Genomic DNA, 13,463 nt, shown 5'->3' with positions numbered 1-13,463 from the left:
GTAATGTTCCAGAGAAAACAAAGTTTGTCTGAATTATGAGGTCTAGGTAGCATGGAAAAGGGAAATCTTAAGATGGAATGGTGGGATAATAATAACCTTTTCAAAATACCCCCAAAATGCTTTTTTTCCCCTGCATATCCCACTTGTAATTCCTTTAGGAAAAAAAGTGAACTTTGGATCTCTCTCATCAATAACTGTTTTCAAATGAGCCCTGACCACTGGTCACTACAGATTTTGAATTTCCAATCAAATTTGGTTGCAAATTAAATTTGGGCTTATTTTAACCTATGTAATTTACAGCTTAAATTCTTTGTAGCCTAACATATACATGGCAAACTATTTCCCCCCCCCGCAAGGGGCATGACCGGTTTAGAGCAACAGAAAGATGTACTTTTTAATACACAGAAAAAGAGTGGCTATCCTTCCTGTTCACAGGCCACGTGGAACTGACAGGACGGACCCTTCAAGCCTAAAAGCACCTGTGAGTTGGCCCGACTCACCCAGGAAAAACTGTGTGACAGCAAATACCACACTAAAAAAAGCCATTCAACCAGATGAAAAGTGAGACAAACATAGGGATTAAAAGTTACAGGAATGCAGAAGTGAATGGGATGGAGTATAATCCGTGCAAAAATGTGGAAGTCCTTGGGAACAAAGGCCCATCAAGGTCCTACATGATTAAATGTGAAATGTGTATTTGGTGAGAACGTTAAAAAAAAAAAAAAATCTCATTATCTATGTGCTTCTAAAGAAAGGTTAATATTAGAGGAAGAACAGAGACCATCTCACGGCTTGATTGCCTTTCCTGTATATTCCCATTTCTTATCTTTGTCTTGTGCTTCCTTCTTCTCAGCGCCCCCAACTAAGCAGCTCAGCAGGCGACTGTATTTAGAGGTCGGTGCTGGCCTTGGCGGTGAGCACCCTGATGCGGGCAGAGTTGCAGGTCTTACAGAGGATGTGTCCATCCAGAGGGTAGCAGCCTTGGTTGTCTCCTTCGGACAGGAGACCACCACAGTCCTGGAAAAATGGAAAGGATGTAAGAAAAACTGGAAACTAGGAACGTGAGGACTGCTTTCCTTAGCTTTCCGTTTGGCGCCTCCATAACGTGGTCACTTCCTACCTTTCCTCTTCCTGTACCACCGGACCCCTCCAGTCCTTCCCCAGGATACAACGTACCATCTGGAACTAGGCCGAATGAGAGATTGGGGGCATAAACACAAAAAGGGTAAAACGAACCCCACCTCCCACCGCCTCAGGTTACGTCACAGGAAATGCAAGTTCAAAAAGAGGAGAACCCAAGGGTCTGGGACCTCAAGGAGTAATTTTGTTCTCTCACCCAGGCAACAAAAACAGCAAGAACAAGAGAAAATAAAACAAGAGGAGATCCCTAACTGCTAAGTCATCTTAACCCTTTATCACGAGTCTTGGGATCTCTCAAAAGGAATACACAAGGCGCAGGGACAGAATTCCTGGACCATTTCTGGGCAGAGGCCAGTCTGGAGAGGGCCTGCTTCCAAGCAGAAGGGCCAGCCCTAGGATCCGCATCCTGGCTCCAACTGTAGCGAGAAAACAAAACCCTGAAATGTGCTGGGAGTACTGGTTTGCTGCACGTTCTGAGGGAGACAGTGCGGTGTGGGAACGTGTTGGACCGGGAGCCGGCCCCTCCCGGGGGCGCCCCTTAGCTCTGCCTTGGTGTCACTGAGAAGAGTTCCTGTGTGTCCAACTCACCAAGCCTTTGGGAGGATCAAAGAGGAAACTGGATATGAATGTACTTTGAAACAAATGCAGGGAGCACCAGAGTTGGGAAGGATCAAAGAAACATCCTACTGTCAGTAACACCTCTGCAGCTCCATTTTGGAAAGTGACACGTAACCGCCAAATGCTGGCCCTTACTTTGGGAGGACATGGAAGTTTCTTTGAAAAGAAAAATACAGGACTTCCTCTGGCCGCATGTGGCCCTCGCTCACTTCCGCAGAAACTCTTCTAAAAGGCCAGCACCACCGCACACGCCCTGCTGCTGCTGTCTGCTAAGACAGTCTGGAGGTCACTGGGGCTCCCGTCTGTATGTGGCTAACAACGAAATGCAAGCTCAGAAAGGGCAGGGCTGACAAGCCCACAGCAGCAGCAGTGGCGGCAGGAGCCAGGCTGGCTCCCCAGAAGCTGGCCTTGCCCAAATGAGCAGCCATCCTGCTGCTCTAGGGGCACCCGGGACACTGTGCGTAACGGAATTAAATGAACTCTTCTCATCGCGATAAAGAAAGAAGAGAATTTCATAAATGACACGGCCGTAAGCATCTAGTGGGCTGACCACTACGGTCACCTGGGCACCGTGTCAACCACAGTGTCGGCACCATCAATGCCTGGACTCTGGGAACCCAAAGGGGCCACCAGGGGTATCCAGTGCACCCTCCTCGTTTCTATAGAGGGGGAAGTGAGGAGCAGAAGGGGACATGATTTCTCCAGTGTCACGTGGTTTCTGAGACAGGACTAGAATGATGGTCTGCCCTCTTCTAATTCAGTGCTCTTCCCGGGCTATAGCACTGCTTTGTAAACAAACAAACAAAAAACCAACTTCACAGGCCTTTAAAGCAAACTTAATTTGTACTGCTCTCATTTCATTGGGAAGGAGGAAAGGCACCTTTATGCAACTCTGGGCACAAAACCCCAGGCCATTTAAGGTCAAAGCCTATTGGTATGCATAGCTAGTGTGAGGGCAGTGTTGGGAAGCTTTTCTTCTTTAAGCCTCAGTTTCTCCTTCTGTAAAATGACCTCAAAGGCATCTGTCAGCTTTTTCACACTTATGAATCAGGTTGGTTTTAAGGCTGGAGGTGGGTGTTCCTCCGTAGTCATAAAATCCGGCATGAAAGCTGGTAGATTACCTTTTCTCATGTTAAGGACACAGAGACAGATGCAGCTTGGGCTCTAGGGCAAAACAAAGAACCCCACATCAATCAGGTGGTGGGTTTCAGCTAGAGCAGTGAGTGGATCGAACACAGTCCTAGAGAGCCAGGGGAGGCCCCGTCCCCGGTGTCTTGGGAAGATCACCCAGCAGGACTAGATGAACCAACGGGCAAGGGTGTGGTGGTAAGGCAGTTCAGACTCTCCTTCCCAGAGGGAAGAGGGAGCTGGTAAGTACTGTCCTCAGATGAGCTAGTAGAAAACAAGAACATGGCTTCAAAGAGGGGGCTCTGCGTAACTAGAACCAGGATAAGAAAACATTTAAAAATCACTTCCTGAATGTAGTGCCCTTTTGATATACAGATTATAAGGGAAGGACTTGTGCCCTTTGCTGTAGAAATGACTACATGTCCCTTGGGTAAGAAGCCTTCCTTGTCATTTTCAGCCTGGATTATGAGCCTCTTATGTGTGTACCCACAGCACATGTGCATACCTCTGTGGGGCCCTTAGCAGCCGCCTGGCCTGATCTGACCTGACCGCCTGTCGTATACGCTGTCAGTGCCTGTAACTCAACCAATCTCTGTGACTTGGAGCATCAAGCTCCTACTGCTTTGAGAGGAGTTAATTTTCCTCCTTTCCCCTGAGTGAGGATGACTCTTGTGTCCCACAGAAGTATCAGAGCCATGGTTAAAGAGCAGCGTAACAATAATAATTATAGTAACAAGAATACCATTTGTCCCTAATTTAGCACTTTGTGATTTACAATGTCCTTTAATACCCAGTTTTGCATTTTAGTCACTCAGCCAAATCTGCGGAGATTCCTAAGGATTTGAGTCCTTTTCACAGGTGGGGAAATTGAGACTGAGTGGTGAAGTGACTTACCCAGTGTCGCTAGCATTAAATGAAGGCCTAAGATCTAAAACCCAAGTCCTGTGAACACAGACATCAGGGGGCTTTCCCAGCTTGAATAATTGCCGTATTTGTGGAAACCCAGCTCTGCTGGGCCTTTCCATGCCTGCCACACTGACGGGGGTGGGGAGCTGACCACAGACCTCACAGCGGTAGCAATGAACGTGGAAATCGCGATCCAGAGCCACAATCCGGACAGTCTCCTCCTGGCCTGGGGCTGGCATGATAGGCTCCTTGCACACAGAACATCGGGGGGCAAATTTCCTGTAAATGGAGACACAGGTCTGGTTAGATGTTGAGGATAGACACTGACCAATGGGGTAGACCTGGAAGTGAAAAGAAAAGGAGTTAGCAAAGGGTCAGGACATCTGCTCTGTCATCTTGTGTGACCTTGAGCAAGTCACTTTCCTTCTCTGGGTCTGCCTCCTCAGCTATAAGGGATTTAGACTTGGTGATTTGTGGAGGTCCTTCTAGACAAGAACATTGTGATATTTGGTGAGGTGGGGAGTTAGTGCATGAAGTGCTTCTAGGAGCTCCTGGCCACTTGATGTGTGACATGAAGTTCACTGGTGGATAGATTGCACACACCGACCCTGGGCTAGGGAAGGGGCCTGGGGCCCTTACTTGTTTCCTTTGCTTGACTTTGTCTTGCTTGACTTTTTGCTTCTAGACTTGTGTACTTGCTCCCCAGGCCCTACACAAATATTCTGAGGTTGGTAACTGTGTCATTCTCACTTACTAGAGCCTCTTTCTCTCAAACTGAGCTCTAGGAATTAACACAAGAAACCTCAACCACACACCTTGTCGAAACAGCAAAGGGTAGCCAGTCTGAATACACCAAACTTGATACCAAACTCACTATGACCAAGTCTGCACTTCCTACGTTTCAGTTGTGTTAAACTGTGGTTTAAAAAAAAAAAAGTTCCAAAGCCATCAAGTTCTTTATTCTTTTTATTTTCTTTTAAGATTTTATTCATTTATTTGGCAGAGAGAGAAAAATCACAAGCAGGCAGGCAGAGAGAGAAGGGGGGGAAGCAGGCTCCCCGCTGAGCAGAGAGCCCAATGCGGGGTTCAATCCCAAGACCCTGAGATCATGACCTGAGCTGAAGGCAGAGGCTTAACCCATTGAGCCACGCAGGTGCCCCAAGTTCTTTATTCTTTAGAGGGTCTTAACACTTCCAAAAGGTGTAAACACTTCCACGTGTAGACACGCATACACATACATGTGCTTTTGAGACTAATTGTTGGTGAGGAATCTTAATATTTCCTGATCTCTTACTATTCCTTAATACGATCGACGGCCCTAAAATTTGTCTCTTATAACAGGTTAAAAGGCTGCAAATACAGGCTGTGTGTTCATCTGTATCTCCTGGAAATTAGGGGTGGCATTTGGGAAGGTGTGAAATGAGACATGATTTGAAATGGCCATGGATTAAAAACTGAAGAGATGGAGGGGAAAAAAAAAAGACAAACAGACTGAGAGAGCCGGTTTTTTTCTTGGTAATGGTTTTGAGATTAATGACGTTAAAATTTATCTATTTGTAGCGAGACTTAAAAAGAAATAATGATAGTAATCGGATACTTTGCAGAGCACTTTATGGTTGTCAAAGCATTTTTACATACATTATACTCTATATGTACATATTAATTTTCTTGGCAGCGCCCAAAAGGCATCTGTGTGGCTGCGATCTAAATAAATATGAATTAAGCAGCAGATCAATTGATTGCTATGAAAGAAAAATTAAAAGGATCATGGTACAACTGCAGCAGTAATCAGAGTTGTTATAATTGGCATTTTATGCGAGAAATTTACACCCAGTGGTAAAAAAAAAAAAAAAAATGCTTTGGACTACCTGATTATTTTTGAATCTGGGTCACCAGTAGTGAAATAAGCAGGCTTCTGGAATCCAGCGTGCAGACTTTCCTTTCCCCACGCCCATCAAGACTGTAGTCTGTGAGGTCAGAAGCATGTCTTGGCCCATCATTGAACTGTGAGCCTGCTCCTTTTTCCTCAGCCACAATCACTTACGCCTTTAGGATAAACGATCTTTCACTGAATTTGCCTATTTTAGTAGTGATTGTTTGCATATCTTTGGGGACCACTGAACTGTGAGTTTCTAGCTGGCAGGTTTTGCTCCATCTCTGAATGTCGGGAAACAACTCCTACGACCAGGACCAACAACAGAATTTCAGGCTCTATCTAATGAAATGAAGTGTCTGCCATATTGCTCTATAAAAAGATGTTCCTTGGAGCTTCATGTTCAACCTCAAGGTCCTTCCTCTTTGGAACGGCATAAACTGTATTCTCGCTGAGTCATGATTCCTTCCTACCGATTGGCCTCATTTCCATGATGGGAAAAAACAAAGTGAAGAGACAGGAAGTGGTTTCCACAGTCCCCACAGTGTTCTTTGGCCGGCATTTTGAAGACTTTTTTAAATCCCAGGTGGTCTGTTTCAAGGCTCAGCTCACTAAGCAGACAATAATAATAATAATAATAATAATAATAATAATAATAAAAAATTTGAGAAAAAAAACCACTTTTGATGGTTGAAACAGCTACCATATATTGTGTGCTGATTATGTGCCAAGCCTTGTTAAGCACTCTGTGCACTTGACCTCATTTTTTAACTGACAGCAACATTATGAAGAAATAGTTTTTTTTAACATTTCTGCTTCATAGCCACAGGAGCCAAGGCTCAGAGTGGGCCGGTCTTCATCATCTTTATCCTGGCACATTTCTGGCAATCAGCAAACGGGTGCTGATTAGACAAATAAGTGGATGGGTGTAATGTCTCTGATAAGAAAGCATGGATAGTGAAATAAAGGATCAACGCAATGAAAGGGTCAGCTAAATAAGCCGGCTTTTCTGAGCTCACTGTCCTGGCACTGGGAATACAGAAATAAACTAGGGCTCCAGCAGTCCTACTGGTGAGGGAGTTCTATATATTTCTGCATTTGTTCTATTAGTCGAGATGTACACATCCTGTCATATTGCAAAAATGCAATATGTAGAGATATGTAAAACTGGGTGTGTGTATGTATATTCTTTATTACTAACCAGGCTATGGTTAAGTACTAGGTATACCCGATTTACAAAATTCTACAGAACATAGAGAGATATAAATTCATACAGGGGGATAAGGAGGGGTTGAGGTCAGGGAACTGTTCTCAGAGGAGGTGGTAAATGAGCTGGGGCTTGAAAGATGGCTATTTAAGTGAAATGCAAAAGTGTGTTTGGTGTCTGTAGTGTGTGTGTGCGTGTGCGTGTGTGTGTGTGGATGAGGGTGGATACAGTCAGTTTGCCAGGGAACTAGTTTGAGCAGTCATCTGAAATAACATATGGGAAAAGAGTGGGTAGACCTAATAGGATGGAGGACTTGGGCCAACCTTGACTGAAGGTAGTTAGTTATGCAGGGGATGGCCCATTTACAAGGCCTCAAAAATAGTATTTGGGAAGCTTATTACTCACCGTGCAGTCCAAGACCACCGGGTAGCTTGTCAGAAATGCAGAATTATAGGTCCCACCCCAGACCTACTGAATTAGAATTTGCAGTTTAACAAGATCCCTAGGTGACTTGTAAGCACATTAACATTTGGGAAGCACTGGTTTAGAAGACAGGATGCTAAGCAGGCGAGATGAATCCCTTTTCATGGGCCTTCTGCGTCTCACAGTGACTTCCACTCCCAGGCTGCTCTAGTTACAGCCAAGCAAACCTTCCATGAATTAGAGAAGCCCTTCCTCACTTTGTGCCCTTCTTTATTCCTGAGTTGTTCCTGCTGTCAGGAATCTCCATTTCTCACTTAAAATGCTCTTCAAATTCTGCTTCCAGAAGCCTCCCCAGATCTCAGGGCCAAGTAATCTTCTCTGACTCTGACAGCTCAAGCTTTTGCCTCTGCCTGTCTCATTGTGTCTGGCCCCTTCTGCCTGATATCACACATACTCTGTGCTTATTCTCCCCCTCCTCCTGGCAAGCTCCTTGCTGACAGGGGCTTTTCTCTCCATGTCTGTGCATTTTCTACCCCTGCAATTTCTCTCTTTGGATCTCTCTCCTTTAGCACTGAGCACATAGAGGGCTCTTTGTAGACGTGGTTGAATTGAATTGAAAGATACCTCCTAAAAGCTCATAGAGTGAGACCAAGAATCAAGGCCGCCCAAAACAGTCTGCAGAAGGAGGTTGTATCCCCCAGTGTACTCTCTCGTTAGCCTGGCAATGCCTACCCTGGGTGGGGCTTTTAGCTGCTTTGTGTTCTAGTACTTTCAAGGCTCACAAACAGAGTTCTGTAAAACGTATCTCTAATTTTCCTTTGGGAAATGGTAAAAAGATCAAAAAGCTTTCCCCACTACATACCTGCCAATCATCCAGACAACATTATTTTTAAAAAAATAATCTGTGTCTTAACATGCCATTGAATTGGCGGTGGAGCTGGGGGCTCAGAGATGGTTCTTCCCTTTTAGCTGCTAAGACTGCTTGTCTGGAGTGTTCAGACCCACACACTTATGTCACCAGTCCCAAGTCTCTAATTATGCTCCTCACTCTTAGAAATGAAAGATAAATGGCAGAGATATAAACTTCCATTTGTCAGAATTGATTTCCTGTTTTAATTGGGGGGTGTAATAGATCAGTCTTTTCCAAGCAACAGAAACATGTGTGCTCTGATTACATCTACCCGTCCTCCTTGGATTAGGGTACGTCTAAGAAAGGAGAGAAACCGTGACAGAAACACACTCCCCATCGGTATCTTTTCACTTCCCTTAAATAGATGCAGGTGTTTTTTTTTTTTTAATGTGTAATTACAAGCTAAAAATATCAATAACGTGAAGTACAATTTATGCTGTGACTGCCCTTTCAAAGTGAGCCCTTACTTGTCTAATTCAGGTTGAGAATTCCTGCCTCTGGGATTTTTTTTTTAATTGATTCAGCCTCATGTCTTTTGGTGAGGTTTTTCAATTTCTTTGCTATTTGGAAAATGGTCAGGAAATTCACTTTTAAAATAGAGGAGTCTCAGGTCCCCAAACTGCCTGTGGCAAGTTCGTCCTGATTGTTGACAATCAACAGAACGATGAAAATTAACCCGCAAGACTACACATCTGGAGGTCATAAAACGGAGACCCAAACTGGGGAGTCACGTGAGCTTTATCTGTGGGAGAGCTTCAGACTGTCCTCAAAGACCCAGACTGCCCAGCAAGGAAGCCAGAAAGCCTCTGTGCCAGCAGCTTGTAGATCTCCACTGTGGCTTTCGTATCATTTCTAAATATATGCAACAGATCTCATCAACTAAGAAAGGGGCCAAATAAACAGAAGCAAAACACAAAATTGTACAATTTTCAAGAAAACCCCAGCTATGACAGAGGAAAGAGGGCCCAATGAATGAGAAAACTGAATAAGGACACATCCTTTCCAGGCCCATGAGTAAGTGGTCTTGACCTTGAGAGTCAACTTCCTAATCTTCCTCAAAAGACTCCACAAGACTACGTTCATTAATGTTATTAGAAAGTGTCCTGAGGAAGAGAAGGCCTGGGTCGGGAAACAGGTTATGGGACGATGTGAATGTGTTGCTAATGACAGGAAAATGACCCCAAAATGTGAGGGGCTTGCCCTAGGAAGAGGGAGTGAACTGTTCTGTGTCCATTGCCCTCTCCATATTACCCCCTCTCTGCAGACTGGCAAAGATATAGAGGATGGCTCTAGAGAGAACCTTGGACTATCACACCTGGGGAGCTTTAAGACAGGCTCTGTTCTAATGAGCAGACTGAAAAGTTCCAAGACATTCAGCAATTTGTCCACTGTAACACACCTAGCTCATGTATAGGCCAGGGAAGTCTACCTTAGGATCCTTCCTCTTTCCAATACACATATTCTGCAGCTGAGTCAACATTGTTAGTATCAGAGCCGCAGAAAGATGTGACAGATCAGCCCCAGGGCAGCCTGTAGGCAGAAACAAGGCTGGAGGACAGCTGGATTAACTGATACCCATGCCTGCATTAGGAGAGGGGGATAAACAAGCCCTTCTTAAGGTCCCACCAAATCCTGGGATTCTACAGCTTTGACAGAGGAGAACGGATGGCCCAGATATGACGCTGTGAGAACAGATTCCAGAGGGGACTGGCAGGCTCGAGGGAACAAAGCAGACCGCCTACTTGTGGAAGTCCTCAATGCAGTGAATGAGGCCACCAGCGTCCACAGTGAATGGGATCCCATCAAGGCTGCGGTGGCACATCACACAGGTAAAGCAGTGAGGATGATAGGCCTTCCCGGTGGCTCGAAGAATCCGCTCCATGATGGGCTTGGAGCACACGCTGCACTGCTCCAGGGTATTCTGGGGAGGGAAAGAGACAAGCCAGTGTCAGGTTGCGACTTGCAGTGCTCCATGTATATAGTCCCTTATAGCATGACTAGCACCTTACGGACACATTGGCTCGTGTGCCTATCACAGTACCTGGAAGAAGGCAGAGCGCGCCATAAGGAAACGTGTGAAATAGATCAAGTGTGCTTTTTAAATTCACGCAGGGAGGTGGTGGCAAATCTAGGATTTAGAACACATGTCTTCTGACTTCTCTCCCTTTTCTACCACTACTGCAGGATTGATGGCAAATGTTCCTGTGAAGGCACAGCGAGTAAGTATTTCTGGGTTTGGTGCAGCATTTCAGTTCTGCTGTCCGAGGGTGAAAGCAGCTGTAAACAGTACTAAGCAGATGGGCATGACCTGTTCCAATAAAACTTTATTTACAAAAGCAGGCTGGAGTTAGCTCACAGCTGCAGTTTCTGGACCCCTGACCTGAACTACATAACCCAGGTTCTCCACTGGAAGAACACGTGACTGTTTTGAAACCTGATTAGTCATCAAAAACCTGGTAGGGTCACCAAGGACCTTAAGATTTTAGAGTGGTCTGCCTGATGACGGATATACACAGAGCATGCTGGGTGCAGAGCCCCATCAGAGCTCATCATCAATGAGGCTACTGATTATTTTAAGCCTTGATTCAAACACCACCTCCAAGTTCAGTGTTGTGAACTCTTGATAGAAATGTTGAATCTAGAGGGGCTCCTGTTATGATAAGTGAATTATGATAGTCAATTTCTCTGGCTTAAAAAAATATGCTGAACTTTAAAAATGAAAAACAAAAACGCTCCCACAAAAGGATACAACATATTGAGTCAGGACTCCAAAAGATTGATAAAATTTGCTATTAGCTTTCTATCCTTCCCTAGAATCCCATGCTGTCTTACCAAACAACTATGTTTCCCATGTAATATGCTATATTCCAAGTGAGATGTCTGGACTGATGGGGAGTTTACAATCCAGAATAAACCTGAGAAGGGGGTCTGATTAGAAAGATGCAGAACTGGAATTGCCCTCTCACCACAAGAACCTTTAAATGCCTGTAGGCATCAATGCTGATGTCTCCACCACAACAACAGTTTCTGACTGACTTCCTCGTTTGCATTTCTCCTCCTATAACACTGTAACTCCTATAACACTATAACTCCCTATCCCCAAAATGATTTTTGGTTTCCCTTCTAAAACACAGATGTGACCAAGTCACATTGCTGCTACCAAAAACTTCTATGGCTCTACAATGTGAAAAGCCCTCATTCCTCAACTGACATCCAACCTCCGTTTCTAGGGTCAGGTTTTCCTAATGTCTCAGACTGCTCACTCTTATTCAAACCTGTAGGAAACTCCCATGCTTCTGTGCACAGGCTAATGCCAAGTATGAACCACAGTTTGTCATTTTGCCCTTTCAAGGTACATATCAGAAGGCAACTTGCCAGTGAAGCCTTCCTGGATGCCTTCATTTGCAATCAACACCTTCTTCCTCTACCCTTCCCAAGCACTTAATTAAAATTGCTTATAGCATTACAGTGTCCGCTGTATTAAAATTATTTGTGGGGTGCCTGGGTGGCTCAGTCAGTTAAGCTTTTGTCCTTGGCTTAGGTCATGATACCAGGGACCAGGGATCGAGTCCCCCTTTGCTTCTCCCTCTGCCTGCTGCTCTCCCCTGCTTATGCTTGCTCAGTCTCTCTCTCTGACAAATAAATAAATGAAGTCTTAAAAAAGTTATTGGCACATTTGTGCAAACTAATTTCTTTAAGGGAAGGGGCCATGTCTTTCTTTTTAAAGTTTAAAATTTTAACTCCAGGGCAGTTAACATAGTGTTATATTAGTTTCAGGCGTACAATATAGTGATTCAATGATTCTATCACAGTGATTCTATATCACACAGTGCTCATCATGATAAGTGAATTCTTTTTTTTTTAAGATTTTATTTATTTATTTGACAGGCAGAGATCACAAGTAGGCAGAGAGGCAGGCAGAGAGAGAGAAGAAAATGGGCTCCCTGCTGAGCAGAGGGCCTGATGTGGGGCTCGATCCCAGGACTCTGGGATCACGACCTGAGCCGAAGGCAGAGGCTTTAACCCACTGAGCCACCCAGGCGCCCCGATAAGTGAATTCTTAATTCCTGTCACCTATTTCACCCATCCCCCTACCCACCTCGCCTCTGGTAACCATCAGTCTGTCCCCTAGAGTTAAGGGTCTTGTTTCTTGGTTTCTTACTTTCTTTCCCTTTGTTCATTCGCTTCCTTTCTTAAATTCCACATATGGTATTTGTTATTCTTTCACTGTCTTATGTTGCTTAGTATTATACACTCTAGCTTCATCCATGTTGTTACAAATGGCAAGATTTCATTCCTTTTTTTGTGGCTGAGTAATATTCCACTGTGTGTGTGTGTGTGTGTGTGTGTGTGTGTGTATACACACCATATCTTCTTTATCCATTCATCTATTGGTGGACTTTGGGGGCTTCTGTAATTTGGCCTTTGTAAACAATGCTGCAATAAACATGTGGAATCATGTATCCTTTCAAACTGGTGTTTTTGTATTTTTTGGGTAAAAACCTCAATAGTGTGCCACTGGATCTCAGAATAGTTCTTATTTTTAACTTTTTGGGGACCATCTCTACTATTTTCAATAGTGGCCACACCAGTTTGCATTCTAACGAATAATGCACAAGGGTCCCTTTTTCTCCAAATCTTTGCCAATGCATGTTGTTTTTTGTGTTTTCGATTTTTAGCCATTCTGATAACAGTTTAGAATTGCATTTCTCTGATGGTAAGTGATGTTGAGTATCTTTTCTGTCGGCCATCTGGATATATTCTTTGGAGCAATGTCTGTTCTTGCCTTCTGCCCATTTATTAATTGGATTAGTGTGTGTGTGCATTTGTGTGTGTGTTGGGTTGTATACTTTATATATTGGATACTAACCCTTTATTGGATATGTTCATTTGCAAATATCTTCTCATGTTTAGTAGGTTGTCTTTTAGTTTTGTTGATTGTTTGCTTCGCTGTGCAGAAGCTTTTTATTTTGATATAGTCCCAATAGCTTATTTTTGCTTTTATTTTCCTTGCCTCAGGAGACATATCTAGAAAAATATTGGTATGGCCAATATCAGAGGAATTACTGCCTATGCTCTATTCTAGGATTTTTATGGTTTCAGGTCTCACATTTAGGTCTTTAATCGATTTTGAGTGTATTTTTGTGTATGGTGTAAGAAAGTGGTCTAGTTTCATTCTTTTGCATGTAGCAATTTTCCCAATACCATTCGAAGAGAATTTTTGAAGAGACTTTTCCCACTGCATATTCCTGCCTTTG

At 44.1% G+C, this 13,463-nt stretch overlaps 1 protein-coding gene across 3 annotated transcripts in view; it reads right to left on the bottom strand.

Moving 5' to 3' along the window:
• Positions 1-352: 352 nt before the first annotated feature.
• LPP (LIM domain containing preferred translocation partner in lipoma) overlaps positions 353-13,463 on the bottom strand; it is a 431,103-nt gene continuing 417,992 nt past the window's right edge. For all 3 annotated transcript variants that reach the window (XM_032875624.1, XM_032875625.1, XM_032875626.1), the window contains 3 exons: positions 9,948-10,126; positions 3,951-4,071; positions 353-1,017 (listed from right to left, as the gene is read on the bottom strand). In XM_032875624.1, the coding sequence (XP_032731515.1) occupies positions 889-1,017; positions 3,951-4,071; positions 9,948-10,126 (429 nt within the window). In that variant the 3' untranslated portion in view covers positions 353-888. The remainder of the gene's footprint in view (positions 1,018-3,950; positions 4,072-9,947; positions 10,127-13,463) is intronic.

The sequence above is a fragment of the Lontra canadensis genome, unplaced genomic scaffold (assembly GCF_010015895.1).
Source record: "Lontra canadensis isolate GAN:19392208 unplaced genomic scaffold, GSC_riverotter_1.0 scaffold56, whole genome shotgun sequence".
In the NCBI taxonomy this organism is placed as follows: Eukaryota; Metazoa; Chordata; class Mammalia; order Carnivora; family Mustelidae; genus Lontra; species Lontra canadensis.
Note: the sequence above shows the minus strand (reverse complement) of the source record. Positions and strands in the feature narration are given on the sequence as shown.